The sequence below is a fragment of the Rhinolophus sinicus genome, linkage group LG10 (genome assembly GCF_036562045.2).
Source record: "Rhinolophus sinicus isolate RSC01 linkage group LG10, ASM3656204v1, whole genome shotgun sequence".
NCBI lineage: Eukaryota > Metazoa > Chordata > Mammalia > Chiroptera > Rhinolophidae > Rhinolophus > Rhinolophus sinicus.
Genome location: NC_133759.1, coordinates 55,764,771 through 55,780,542, shown reverse-complemented (window position 1 = coordinate 55,780,542; position 15,772 = coordinate 55,764,771). Strand labels below are relative to the sequence as shown.

The following is a 15,772-nucleotide window of genomic DNA, read 5'->3' as shown; positions in this document are numbered from 1 at the left end:
GGGAGAATGAAATATCAATTCTTAATCTCCATGGAAAGAAAAATTGGAGCTCTGATAGTAATGAGTTGAATTCCTGAATGTGAGGCCACTGAAAGTTCAAAGAGCATGGTGGAACCAAAGCTGCCAATTTCGGGACCCCTGTTTGGAAATGTCAGAATTCCTTCTAAGGAGAAGCAATTGTAGTGATCCTATTCACAGATGCTCCAGAAGTCTTTCCAGGATGTATCCTTTATCCTCCATAGTAAATATTAACAGGAAGAAGTTGCTACAAATCTAGTTGATACACTGGGGAAAATATTAATTCTTAACAGCAGACTCTGAATAAAGTTTGATTTAGTATGTAGGTAAAACTTTGTCATTGTTTACTGTTTAAAGGAGGAAGAACTCAGAAAAGATACTTCCTTTTGGTTTTCTCCTAATATTCATTTTACTACCATGGAAACTAGGATGAAGCATTAGTGGATATAAATGCGATCTGTTAAGGGAGACTGATGGTTTTATTGGATATATTGTCATAGAAATGCTCGGCACTAATGAATACATCAAAAACCATACTTTATTTTATGTATAGCAATACAATTTACATATTAAATAACACTATAATAGAATGATTTGATATAGTTTTAAACAGAAGAAAAAGGGAAAAATTTCAGGTTACAAAACCCCTCCCCCCTGAACATATTAAAAAAAAACAACCACTTTTTCCAAATGGGTCAATGCAATGGATGTATTCAGTGACTATGTCTAATTCCTATTGCACAAATGGTCTGTGGAATTAAAAAACAAATGCCAACTTTCACAATCACTGCCTCAAAGAAATAACACATTGGATTCTCTTGGAATGCAAAGATGGTTGTTGCTACTTCAATACACGGAAAGTCGAATTCACATATCCACCACAAAAAAAAAAACAAAACACAAAAGAAACAAAACAAAACAAAAAACTATGACGGAGTTGAAACTAGAAAAAAATTAGCTTTATATGAAAATATAAAATTCTATGATTATATACCATAGATACAAAGTTCCCAGAAGATGCTTATCCAAGCAACAAAATATTTACAGTTTTAATGATTTTAGCTATTTCAAAATGAAGTGAAAGAAAGAGGAATCAACATGAAGGTTGAGTTTTTTGTGTGTTTTTTTAAGAAACAATGGCTGCTTGCTAGTTTCAAATGTCCTAACAAAAAAGGAGTCACTACCCCAAATGTTGGAGAGTTGTGACATTTTATAAAATTGGCTGTCTCCTTTTCTGGAGATTTTTATTTCTTAAAACTCAAGATATTTTTCTTGAAATTAATTATCCTCTGTAGAAAATGCTTCCCTTTGCAAATATTTAACAAAAATACTAAAAACAGTTTAACAGCTAAGACAAAGTACAGGCCAAATATCATTATTACAATCCCTTCTTATTTGTATCATGCCTTCTTTCTAGAGATAAGTAAAGCCAGTATTGTATGTTAAATGGCAATTAAGGGAAAGCGCAAAGGGTTAAGTGAAATTACAGTTTTTTAAAAAAAACAACAAAAAGCAGGCATTTTCCCTTCATATAAAAAGTCACTGGCACCATTTGAACATAAACTTTCGGAGTTGAAATGCATTTTCCAGTATAACTGCTAAATTCTTAAGACAAACTACATTTTGATTATTATTTCTTAAATAATGATGAGTTTGAATTTCTTTTTCATATTTTTTGCTTAGAATTAGTAATATGTATCTTTGGTAAATTGGTATCTATATTTTAATTTTTAAATACAGTCTATATGCATTTAAGAAAAATTCATAACAAGGCAGTTGTGCTGTGTCATTAAAAAATAATTAAGGGTATCTGTTGATTTAAACATGTCACTCTGGGCTAAAAACTCCAACAGCCAGACCTTGAACACCGTACCCTTCTCTGACCTTGTTGGACCCTTCAACTTGAAATAGACTTTAAAAGCTCCAAGGCATAAAAATTAGGAAAACCAATTACTAAGCTTACTCTTCTTGAAATTCAGAAGTTAACTTTTTATATATATATATAAAAAAAAATGTAGTTTTTGGATGCAAGAAAACGTTCTCCTGACGGAAGTGAGGTGTCGTTTCTCTGATGTCCAGCACGGCCACTTGGTCTGATCACTGCAGGTCCCTTTTGAATGATGTGTGCATTCTGTTTACCTAGAGCTGAATTCATACACCCAAGAAGCTTATCTTATAAAATAGCACACGTTAATTTGCTATTTCCTTTCCCCCTGAGTGCAAGTGGTAATCACCTTGTTATGTAGTTAAGCAATGTGCTCATGTCTCAAAGAAAACACCATCTTTGAAACTCTGCCTCTGGAAAGATGCAATGATGTTTTGCCAATAATAAATGAAGAATAGTAGCGAGGACACACTCTCTGGTGAAAGGGAGGAACTGCTGTATAGAACTCTCCTCCGGGAAGTGTGTTTGGGTCACTTTGGCAAGATGGGCAAATAGCGATTGCTCACAGTTTAGTGGGTCAGGATTTGTACAGTGGTTCAGGCCTGCTCTAGACACACAGTTGGCTCAGAGAACTTCTAAACCATCCCGTAACGTTTCTATTCTGTTTAAAAGTGGTCTCTTTCTTTTGTCATGATTCTGATGTCCATGTAAGAGATTGTCTCAGAATTTGTGTTGGAGGGTGTGCATTTCCATGAATCGAGCCCTCTGTAAATAGCACAGAAGGGAATACTTGCTATGTGTCTTCAAACCAATGTTTACATTACGAAAAAAATTACTGAAGGACCATGAACCCCAACTGGAACATTACTTCTAAAAGTCAAGTCTACTGTGCCAACTACTGGAAAGAGTTAGCTCATATTAATACTCTCTACAACCAAAGTAACCTACTTAATTGACTAAGCTGATCTAGCTCTTGCCATGATCTGAAACCGTTCCCTTCCCGATTCCCTTTAGCCTTCTGGCAGTTGTAGTGTCCTACGTTCAAGCTTTTTCTGAAGTGTTAGGTAGAGCTTCTAATGGGAACAGAGGGGTTCAAAGGTGTCTTTGTTATCTAGCACATACAGTGTAGCAAACTTTGCTGCTTGCACATGTTCTCTCAAGTCAACACAGTTTGTCAGCAGTGGACTGTTCAGATTAGCCTAACCCTGGCAAGGTATGCAGTTCATGAAAATGCCCTTGACTTGGCCTGTGCATTGGAACTCCTGGTTTTGGCCTGTCGCCTCTCTCTCCTTAGCAGCTTTGTTCCTTCCACACCATTCTGACAAATTTCACAGGAAGCCAACTCAAGATACCCAGAACCTCAGTGCTGATTATCATTAATGTCCTAATGCCGACCTGTATAGTGTAATAGCCAGTGTGGATTTGAAGTTTATTGTCATAAAAGTATAACCGAAACCCTTTTATGCCTAACAGGCCCAGTTCTGGTGGTGATTTCACTGCTGACAGAAGATGTCCCACAAAAGCAAACAAGCAGTGGAAGAAACAGATCTAAGTAGCTTCTTTTTCTAACTAATGGAACTGAAATTCCTAATTAATGCTCCTAATTTTGCCGTTAGGTACTAGGGTGACTATGGCTCCAGACGCTAGACCGAATCACCTCCTTGGGCTGTGTCATGAGCGTCAACCTCTTTTACTGGAGTGCGTCTGTTCTTGAGGCTAAATTACACAAAAGCACACAAAGCCATCTCTCTCTTTTAAAAATTATTTGAAAATGTAGCTATCACCTTTTATTCAAGATTCTAATTTTCTCTCTCCAAATCAGCTTTATCCACGTGTGGGAGTTTAGATAGTCCTAAGACTTTTGCTAATACAGTATTTTCAATGTAATCCTAAGTAGAAGAATCTATGTAATTATGAGATTTATCATGAAACATGTGGCAAAAAGGAAAGAATGTTAACTATATAGGTAGCTTTTATTACATTGCTGTATGAGTCATAGGGATTTTAGAGGACTAGTTTCAAAATTACACACCTGTAAAATTTTCATTATTCCACCTGCTGTGAGGTACACTATTATAAACCAAGAACCATTAATGGAGAGTCACTAAAGGGTTTCATAACTCAGTTGTGTAAAATACTGCCATCTCTCTATTGTAAAAGATAGCCCTGATTTTAGGGTGTAGCTATTTCAGAGTCAAAATGTAAATAACACACACTATTCACATAGCTACTGTGAAAACTGTAATACAGAGATATCCTTTATTTTGACACAATTGGGCATTTTTTTAATGTATGAATATAAATTTGTAACTAATAAGTGATGTTCACATGAAGCAAATCTTAAACCTTCTAATTTCTTAATTGGTATCTTCACCATCATAAATGGAACTGTTTCAAGGCCATGAGGATGACAAACCTTCTTAATAGCTCCCAATAACCTTCTGTTCTTTAAGAGAAAACAAAAGTTCACCCACTCCATTAAAATATAGAAGGAATACGGTATTGAATAATGTCTAAAACAAAATAGGAGAGGAGGACTGAGGAAAAATACAGCATTGCCTGCTAGTAGAATGCAACTGCTTTAGCAATAATAATAATAATAATAATAATAAAATCAAGATTCACTGTCATTAAGAAAGACCGTCACTGTACTGAACTAAAAAGTAGCATGTATGTTGTTATGGAATGTCACATCAGGGTTTTAGGATTAGATTATAGGCAGTAACACTGATCAGATAGTGCAAACTAGGTGAAATTGCGTTTCACTGGGTGAAATGAACAGAGGTGCAAATGCTCAGTAGAATACCATTAAGACATAAAATGGCAAAAAATAAATATCAAAACTTTTATCAGTGTAAAAAAGTAACTGGGTTATTGTATAACCTAGAGTCTGGCAAAAAAGGCCTCAAAAAAGTTCTTGATCTTCAGAAGTTATACAAATTAAGTGCCCGTTCGGGATTCCAATCACACTAGAGATTCCATGCTCTCGGCAGGATCGGATTCATCGGCGATTAGAACAGCACCATTTTTGTCCACTGTCATGGGACCGTTTCCATTTTCTTTAGTGCTGACCAAGCTGAGCATTGCTTTATAGACAAACTGGTATTGTTCCTGAAAAACAAGAGGAAGACCCTTTGAGCCAAAGAACAGCTAACGTAGAAATACCCATTCAAAATGTAAGTGTGAAAAACATACTAGAGAAACCAGAATACACAGTTGATGCTGTCTAGGAAACTTAAAACATATTCTGAATCTTTGTAACCAAGACCTATGCCTTCTTCATGTCCTTTAGATCTCTGCTAGCTTGGGACTCATTCTCAATGTGGGCAGTACATTATGGTAACAGAATATCCGTGCCTTGTAACTAGAGAATACTATACTCTAGAAAGCAGAGTTTCTCAATGTCTGCACTACTGATTTTGGGCCAGATAATTCTTTGTTGTGGAGCTGTCTTATGCACTGCAGGATGTTGAGCAGTTCCCTGGGCTCTGCCCACTAGACTCCAGAGTACTTCTCTCCAGCTCCTGTTGGGACAACCAAAATAAGTCCCCAGACATTGCCAACATCCCCTGGGGGGCGGGGTGAGGGGTGGGGCAAAATCACTCCCAGTTAAGAACCACTGCTCTAAAGTGTGAGCCTAAATTTCAGCTGATGTTGTACAGAGTTCCTAAATAAGCAAAGTACTTACAATGTCTGTGAATACACCAGGTCTCATAAGATTGATCATTTTTGCAACCTGGAAAACATCCACAGCATTTTCATTCTCTAGTTGCTGGGACAGGGTGGTAAGGGCACACAACATTCCTGCTGAAACTGCTCCATATCTGGGGGAAGAAAAAAAAAGCTACTTCAGACTTACTAAGGGATTGAGTACGTTGGGATGAAATTACCATCACATATTTTCTTAGAAGCTAAGTGGACTGTAGTGACACTTATTCTAGGATACAGAAATGAATGAAATTCTGGACAGGGAGTGAGATTTCGAGGCTAAATCTTTAGATAAAGATGACATCTGTTTATGAATGTGAGATCTCCTAAACTGGTTTATCAGATACTTAGATTGATATTTAATATGAAACGAGAGGTTCAGTATTAAACTTGGGAGAGTTATAGAAGATTTGATATTGGGGACGAGTTAGGTGATATAATAGGTAAAAGAGAACCTTAATTATAGGCTTTTGAACAAGTGGAAAGGTGAAAGACTGAAAAATTTTTTTTCAGACAATCCCAATCAGCTAAATTGAACTTATAAAATATGAATAAAAATGGAAATGTATTGCTCAAATGCAGTCAAGTATTCTCAAAATAAGTTCCATATTAAGTAATTATTTTTGGCCATGAAGTGGAACTTTCCAAATGAAGGCATCTTCTATAAAATTCTTGGAAAAATATGGTTCTTTGCTTCACACACACACACAAGCTTAGAAGAAAACACCTTTTTTATCAGGCAAAGATGGCAACTACCATTTTTTACAGGAACCTGTGATGGCACATAGTTTCCATATTAGTGATGAGAAAACAGAAGGATTAAATAAAATTGTTCAAGGTGGTGTTTCTACCGTGTTTCCCCGAAAATAAGACCTAGCCGGACCATCAGCTCTAATGCGTCTTTTGGAGCAAAAATTAATATAAGATCCTGTATTATATTATATTATATTATATTATATTAAAGACCCGGTCTTATAGTAAAATAAGACTGGGTCTCATATTAATTTTTGCTCCAAAAGACACATTAGAGCTGATGGTCCGGCTAGGTCTTATTTTCGGGGAAACACGGTAGTAGAAATGAAACTAGATCTTAGATGCCCTGTGACCACTGTTCTGTTAAAAACTATTAAAGATGTAGTTTCTGAATTATTCTTACATGAAATTAAAACATTGCAGATGTTTTACATCTCTAATCCAAATAATACCAGTGTCCCCCTAACCACCGCCCAACTTCAAACTCTCTGGAGGTGAAAACTGTTATACTTTGAGACGCAGCTTTCCAGATTTAGGTGTATCAGTACATTTCAGTCCAGCTTGTTATTTCAGCTGTGGCATGCAGACTGGGCTTACTCATTTCCCTAAGGATGGGCGTGTAGGTTGCTTACATATGTTGTGCACATTAGAAGGGGTGCCAGCATATTAGAGCTAGGCCACAGGTGTGCCCATTGTCCGTTTTAAAGATATTGTCCGATTTCTCTCCCAAGTGGTTGTTAAATGTTTATACTCCTCCCAGTGTAAGAATATTTGTTTCTTCTCATCATTTTAAAGTTACGTGCTTTTGCTAATCTGGTGGGTACAACATTGTATGTTACTGTTGTTTTAATTTGCATTTATTGATTACCAGGGAAGTTGGCTTTTTATTCACTGACCATCTGTGTTTCCTCTTCTGAAACTGCCTATTAATATACTTGGGCCATTTTTCTATTGGGTTTGTATCTTTTAATGGACTCATAGAGGTTATATTATCTATGATACATGTTGCAAGTATATTTTTTCCAATCTCTAGTTTCTCTTAACCTTGTTTGTGTTATACTGAAGTATAGTTTAGATGTAATCAAGTTTATCAATCTTTCATTTTTGGAATTTTTGGAATCTTGTTTGAGAATGCTTTCTCTAGCCTAGAGTTTTACATTGTTCTACTTTTATTTTTTACATTTAATGAATTCACCTGAATCTTACTTTTGTTTTGATGTAAAGTAGGTTCTGATATTAGTTAGTTTTCCATTGGATAACCAATTGCCCCAGCATTTTTTATTGAATAGTCTCATCTTGTCTCATTGACTAGAGCAGCCTTTCAAACATATAATAAATTCTCATATATGCAGGCCTGTTTCTGAACTCTCTGTTTTTGCCCATCAATCAGTTTGTCTATTTTTTCATTTTGCCACATTTGTTTTATTTCATATAGGTTTTTAATAAGTCTTGATATCTGATAAAGCAAGATTCCACAATAGTTTTGGCTATCTCTACATTTATTGTTTCATATTGTTTTTAGTGCTTCAAACATATTATTTTTCATTTTTCACTTGTACACTCATTTCCAAATACGTCTACCCTTCCATTCCATCCCATGTCACATTAATTTTGAAATGGGATTGTTAAGAATATAAATTTTTTTTTTGCGATTTTGTTCAGGTGGCATTGAATGTACATCGGTCTGAGGAAATTAACATCTTTTTGAGTTCTTTCTGTTCATGAACATGAAGTCTTTATTTATTCAGATCTCTTATGGCTTTCAATTAGATTTTATAGTTTTCTTCACAGTCTTTGCTAATTTCATTTTAGGTTAATTCCTAGGTACTTTTGAGTTCACTTCAAAGAATAGACTCTTATGACATTTTCTGTTTGGTTTCAGTTGATGTACTACAGAAAAGTAGATTTTCACATGGTGAACTTGTATGCACTGCACAGCAGAACTCTCTTTAGGTTCTAATAATTTGTGGTTTCTCCAGGAAGTTGGCTACATCTTTGCCTGCCAATAATTCCAGTTGTGCCTCTTTCCAACTTTTTCACTTCTTATATCTTTTGCTTTCGCTGTGTTGGTTAGGAACTCAATAGTTTTGTATTCTATCACTGCAAGGATGTATCACGTTCTATTCTTCAATGGTAAAACGTCTCATGTTTTTAATACTAAATAAAAATGTTTATTATAGGCTTCTGATAAATAACATTGATCAAGTTAAAGAGGATGCTGTACATTTTGTCTGCTGAGAGTGTTTTCTTTGGGGGGGCGGAGATTGTGAATGGGTATTGCTTTATTGTATGCTTTTCAACATCTATGAATTTTTAAAGAAATACCTGTAATAATGTCCTGAATTCACTGAGAGATTTTTGGTAACATTTAACCAGCTCTATATTCCCAGGATAAATCTTCTTTTTTTATGATGTATAAATCTAACACACTGGGTTTTACTGGACGGTATTTATTTAGATTTTTGCTTCCATATTCTAATAAGATTGACCTATACTTTTCTATTGTGCTGCTGGCCTTTTTTGTTTCCCTTTAAATCAAGCTAACATTAAATCTGCTCTCTGGGTGTTACTGTTCAAATGCAGCCTGTCAAGACTTAGTGGGACTTAACCGCTTTGAGAACCCATCCTTTTACTCAGTTCTTAGTCATCACTAACGTGTGCTGTGCTCTCACTACTGCCAGGCTCGCTCTTAGGTATTTGATATGCACCAACTTGAGCTTCACAATAATCCTGTGTATGTAGGTATTATTATCCCCTCATTGTGAGGTGGAAGAAACAAGCCACATTCAGGTGAAGTAACTGGCCAAAATCTCAGAGCTTTTATTTGAGCTGATACATGTAAATGGCTCAGAACAGAGACCTGCCCATCTACAGTATGTCTAAACAGTATCATTTGCGCTGCTTGTGAGCTAGGGCTAAAAATTTACTAGTACAGAGTTATAAATAGTTTCACATGTTTATTTTATATTCCTTAAAATATTTATATTTTTAACTTTTGTTATAGAAAAGCTCAAACTCACAAAGTACAGCAATCCTCACTTAGCCATCACTAAGTTACAACAATTACCGTCAACAGCTCAAGGGCAATCCTGTCTCATCTCAACTTCTTCCCTCAGATATTTTGAAGCAAATTCCAAATATTTTGTTCATTAATAGTTTAGTATAAAACTCTAAAAGGATTTGAAAAAGATAAACATCACACCTAAGCATATTAACAATTCTTAAATATTTCGATTAACTACAGATAAATGGTTTTTTCTTTTCTATTTTCCAAAGTGGTATCTTTTATTAGACTTTATTGCTTAAATTTTACTATCTCCTCCCGGCTCCCAATTGCTTTTATCTTTTAATTCCTTGCACTTTTTGTGGATTTAGCTGGTTCTTTTTCTGGCTTCTTGAGTTGAAACCTTAGTTTATTTTTAATCTTTTCTCCAATATACGCAGCTTAGGCTCTAATTTCTTTTCTCCCAGTGTAGTTCTCCTGGTACATCATACCACGTTTTGAACTGCACTGCCTTCGTCTTCATTTAATTTTAAGTATTTTCAATACCTCTTTAGCCCATGAATTATCTATAAGTAATTCTAGATATAAGGACTTCAGTGTCTAGGTATAAGGATTTGGGGTCTCATTTCATTGTTGGTTTTTAATATTAATGCACTGTAATCAATGAATGTGGCCTTGTATCATTTTGAAATGTATCAAAATTCCATTTATGGTCCATTTATCTAAGTAAACCATTTGCCTTTGAAGAGACTATATGGTCTCTCAATACAATCTTAGGTGCAGACTTTCATATATCACTATTACATCAGCCTTGTTAACTGTGGTATTCAAATCTCTCTGAATGTCACTGTTTAAATGTATTCTGATCATTCAATTTAAAAACTTACATCTTTATTCAGTTAGAAAATCTCAGCCATTAGTTCTTCCTCTTTGATCTCTCTCTCATCTCTCCATGGGATCACCTCGTAGACATGTTACAACATCTACATCTAGCTCCCATATCCTAGTTTGATTTTAGGTTTGTCCATTCTACTGCTAGCATATCTCTTATTTTTTTCCATTTCTTAGGCTCTACTTTGTCCCTGTTTCAAAATACATGTTTTGAATTCATTTCATACAGTCTTCCTTTGAATCTCTGAGCATACTTTAAAATCCTATTATGATCGCTCTATTAACTGACGTACTGTTTGTTTTCTCTTTCTCATCCATCATGTTGTCTTTCTTCAGATTCTATATTGCACTGAGTTTACCACTGCATTCCAGCATGGTACTGATGCTTTTCAGGAAGGGAAGAATTTCACCTTTGCTTTATCTGTTCCAGTGAAACCGTTACACTCAGGGTCTTTTTTCCCCTGACCTCTGTCTTAAAGCTATGCGTAGCCATTCAGATAGAAAAGTCAGGTATTAGGTATTTTATTATGCAGTGTGCACTCCACGTGGGATCACTCTGGCCTTTCCTTGGACTGCCTTTCCTATGTGTAGCCACTTTTACAGAAGAACCTACATTAAAAGGAAGTGCCTACACGAGGAGACTTGAAACATGGCTAGAAACTAGGTCAAATCAATCAAGCACACAGATACTTTTAAGTATCTTCTACAAACCAAGCCTTAATATGGAACAATAGAGACTGAAAAAATACAGGCCATTTTCTTTTAGCTGTTTAGGAATTAAGTAGAATTAAAGGATGTTTGTCAAGTTTCAAAGATTTGCACTTAAAACTACAGGGACTTGGTCAAAAAGTGGAACAAGCGATTTATAAGCTACATAAAGTAAGACTAGTATATAAATTCACTGGCTTTGGCAGTTTGGTTGCCATTTCCTCAAAAGTAATGCTTGTTTAACTAGTGCTGTTATGGGGAAAAAACCTATTTTCATCTTTCCCTCTCTGTGCTCCAAAGAAATCATAAAAGAAATGCAAGTACTTTAAGTTCTCAATACACAGTCATGTTTTTAAGTGTTTTATTCATATTTTTTACTATTTCATATTACTCACAATTATTATAGTTTTGCTTTTAAGAACTTGTTTTTTAAATGAGAACCAAGAATGCAATCCAGTTATAACCCTCTCACTGTCAAGTGAAGCTTCCCTTAGAAATCTTTAGGGCAACAAGGAAAACAGAGTTAAAGCTTGGATCTGTAACAATCCTGGGGAAAAACTAGCAATACAAAAGCCTTGCATAGGACTTTAAGAAATTAAAACTTTGTAACTGGATTTAAAGTAGGAAACAAAGTAGGAAAAAACCCCAGTGTGAGGAAATTGGAGACATGGTTGCAGGAGCGTTTATGTGAAAACCCGCTTATGTGAAAACCAACGGGAGGCAGTGTTAACCAGCAGGATTACACAGATCTGCATCTGACTATGGCAGGGCCAGCTGCCAGACGTGCCACCTGTGCAGGTGTGTAGGGACCCTGCTTTGATCGGTTCCCCTACTCAGAAGGGTTGTGCACTTAAGTTGACTGCTCTGCTGTTGCCATTTGGAAATTCTTGTTTCTTAATAATTTTTGGATAAGGGTTCCTGCGTTTTCGTTTTACACTAGACCCCACCAATTCCGTGGCTGGTCCTGGCTCTGACACTTAACCAATGATATGTGTACACAGTCCGTATTACTTAGCTTCGCTGTGACTATCTTCTCCCAGGTGAAGCTGAGATCCTAAAAATGTCCCTCCTGGTGGGGTAAATTTGAGGATTTAATGAATCAGTTATGATTTGCGAGGTTTCTTTGCAGCAGTTGCTGGAGATGGCAGTCCATAGATTTTTGCATCTGCTATAAAATATCTCAGGACCACATTAAAATAAAAAGTTATTGAAAAATTCCGAAGAGCTTTTGCTTACTTGGGCTATATTTGTCAAATATTTACTGTATCAGAAATTAGAACCAGGAAAATGTTAAAACACAAAACTATGCAAGCCCACATTCCATTAGCCGTCAGAGTGAGGATCATTGCATAGCATGAAGCTCTGGAAAACTGTACTGTACATTCATGACAGAATGAGAGTGAACAAGGCAAACAGTATCTCTGCATTATTATGAAAATAGTTTTGACCTCTTGGATCTCCTGGAAGGGGCTTAAAGACCACTGCCCCAACCAGGAGCTCTTAGATCACACTTTGAAAACTGTTAAACGAAATTAGCCCACTATGATATCCCCAAATAGCCTACTGTGAGATCCAACAGGGTGACAGATGTATCTGCAGAGTGGATTAACTTTAAATATTTGCACAGGAAAGCTATTCTCTGAGTGAGTGAAGGTCTAATGTACTATTATCTCCTAAGACTGTATAAGAACCATGTCTGTCTTTAAAACTTCTGTAAAAACTAGGCTCTGTTTTTAAAATGACAGCAATGGTACAGCTCAGCCTCTGAACAGAATTGTCTTAAACAGGTGAATACAGGATGCAGTGAATAAAGCAGTTTGCTTTTAAGCTGTAAAGCAGTTTGCTCTTCTCAAATAGAATCAGTTTACTTTTTGGTGAGGAATTGTGTCCTTAGGTCATGTATCTAGAAACCATGCACGTGATACACAGCCACGAGGACCCTGTACCATTCAGGAGGAGCCTGAAAGTAGGTGTTAGAACGATCTCTATGGAGACCAAATAGATACCACGAAGGTGGAGCACTAACAGCTAGTATCTTTGAGTTACAGCAGAAGCACTCAGGTCTCCTTTCCAAATTTGTTCCCTTCTACTTTTGAGCTTAAAAAGCTTTGTAAATTGGCTTTATATGAGGTTGGTGCGAAAGTAATTGCAGTTTAAAAGGTTAAAAAAAGAACTGCAAAAACCGCAAGTACTTTTGCACCAACCTAACAGTTCACAGTGGAATGTAAGCAGGCAAATTGACAAAACAAAAAGCAAGGTGCAAGGCACTCTGGGGAGAGCTCATACAGGGGTACACAGCCTTAAAACCTTGTAGGTCCTCACAATTTAAAGCACAGTACCCCTTCATGCCGATATCTGTCTAGCACCCACTATATGCTAGGCACTGGGCTCCACCCAGTGGAGACTGGAATAGAGAGTTACCACTGCTGGTCTCAGTGATGTGGGAGCGACGGGCCTGTGGACAAGTCGTTACAATATATGACAAACAGGAAGGGCACTGGGAAGGATGTGACGTTTACGAATGATTTTGATGATCACCTCTGAAATGAGTTGGAGACAGTTTCAGAGACAGTGACTTTGAACTTGTGTTGAACGAAAGGGCACTCAGAGGAAACAGTATTTGCAGGGGAAAGGTGGTCTGTAGGAAAGCACTTCAGTGGAGGACTGGGTGGTAGCTGGAAAAGTAACGTGGGCCAGACTGTAAAAGAATTTGAAAAGTGAACTGAAAGAATGGGTACCATCAACAAGAGCTGGTGGGCGGGGGCAGGCTGGAAGACGATGAGCTTGGTTTTAGACGGGCCACATAGGAGGTGTTTGCACGCCACCGGGAAGGATAACGTAGAGGTGCAAAAAGCATGTAAGAGGAAACTGAAAGGCGGCTGGTATTCCTCCAGGGTAGAAATTTTAAAGTTGTTCTTGAGTAATGTGGAAAAATAATTTCTATGGAATCACTTAGCTCCTAAAGATGACGAATGGAGACCTGAACACATTTCTTTAGGTGGTTTTAATCCAGCTCACCTGTCTGGTATTTGTAGATCTACTAGTTTAGGATTAATTTTTTCTTTTCTAATGTAGGCCCAAGGGCAGCTACCTTCAATTAATTCCAGAGGTGATCTATTCAGCATGTGGCATAAAATAAAAGTCACTGAATAAGACAAACACACCCAAAAGCTGAATAGAGATAAATGAATGAAACAACTCTATTGAAATGGTCTAACTGGGCGATGGTGTTTTTTCTTTCCCTCTTCCCACACCATGAAACAGGAGGTTAGCTGCACTACTGACGTGAGGGCTGAATTCCTTGGAGCACTAGTATAACAGCCAAATTAGTCATAGAACTGGGGCAGCAACATTAGGATTTGGTCTGAATGGATAGGACACGGTAAAACTCAGATGTCATTTAAAAATCTGATTCAGTTTACTGGGGAAAAACTTCTAGAAATAGCCCTACCTTTATGTTATAACTGCCTCCCCTAAAGTTTCATAGCCAGTAGCAACTACCCCGTTATTTTGAGGCTGTCTGTGTGCTATCTAAACACTGCCGGTGGTTGTCACATTTCCAGGGACCTTACTTAGTGTGCTATTGAACTAAAGCTTTGATTATACTGCTCTTCTCATCTTAATTCTGAATCTAATTAAGTCGAGCCAACATTCTGAAGTAGTCGCTACTTCTTAAGAAAGACCACAGAACCCTTTCGAAGCAGCCAGTCACTTCAAGTAGGAGACAAATACAGATTGAGGTGAGGTGCTGGCCTCGGCCAAAAATCTTTGTGCACTTCCTGTTATATCGTTAGTTCAAGGAAAACAATAAGCTTTACTCTCAAAGTTATTAATACCTATGCTATTGAAGTAGTTGGTAGTTTAACAAACATGATGAACGTACTGAGAATTTGCTGACCAAAAGAGCTAGAAAGGTCTGTGAGGTTCTTAACAACCTGGGGTTATGTCAACTGCAGGTTGGGTCCAGCTATGAAGTCTGACTCCAAATACGCATCTACCCTAAGTTACATGTCGGGCCCTTTCCCTCTTACCAAGGTGAAAGGGGGCTGGATCTGAACACCACTGGTACCTTAGAATCTCTGCACCAGGAGCAACTTGTTCTCTTTGAGATTCATATTTTTTACCTTTAAATCCCAAAGACGTACTATAAACTTCAAAACACATTGTAAACTTAAATAGTTTAATTTATTTATTACTAATCAACTAAACCATATTTTAAAAAAAATTTCTTCCCTAATAAATGTTTGCTAAGAGTCAGTGCAGGAATGTTACAATAAATGTAACTATTTAATGAATGTAAATAATGTAACGGTTTGAATATGTTGTTGAAACCTCAGAAAGCACATAAATCTACTGCTGTAGGCTGAGATGCAGTGCTTCCACCTTTCTAGAACCTACCCTCTAGGAGAACCTGAAGACTTGGAAGGTTTGACAAATTAAAATGCAAAGAGAACCAGATCACCTTGCGCAGACACACATGAGAAGTAAGGTGGGAGTTAAGGTTTGAAAATCCATCTTCTCTTTCCACTACTAGAGCAATGCAACAACAACAAAAATGTATGCTTTAAAATTACAAGACAGATCCATACTCATCATGAACAATGGTGGGGCCATCCCTGGTTAAGGCCTCTTCCTTGATGACGTTGATAAGTTCAAAGGTACTGCTTATGGGGGCATCTGGGTTAGGCCATTTGGGGCACTGGAAGTGCCGGACTTCTAGGACGTAGTCATCCTACAACCAATACAACAAGCATTTATTTCATTCTCTCTACAGTCGAATCACTAGAACTCGCTCCTGAGAAAGC

At 37.0% G+C, this 15,772-nt stretch overlaps 1 protein-coding gene across 3 annotated transcripts in view; it reads right to left on the bottom strand.

The window, feature by feature from the left end:
• Positions 1 to 538: 538 nt before the first annotated feature.
• The window catches only part of PTPRG (protein tyrosine phosphatase receptor type G), a 692,573-nt gene continuing 677,339 nt past the window's right edge, over positions 539 to 15,772 (bottom strand). For all 3 annotated transcript variants that reach the window (XM_019728372.2, XM_019728373.2, XM_019728374.2), the window contains 3 exons: positions 15,557 to 15,699; positions 5,592 to 5,727; positions 539 to 5,014 (listed from right to left, as the gene is read on the bottom strand). In XM_019728372.2, the coding sequence (XP_019583931.2) occupies positions 4,868 to 5,014; positions 5,592 to 5,727; positions 15,557 to 15,699 (426 nt within the window). In that variant the 3' untranslated portion in view covers positions 539 to 4,867. The remainder of the gene's footprint in view (positions 5,015 to 5,591; positions 5,728 to 15,556; positions 15,700 to 15,772) is intronic.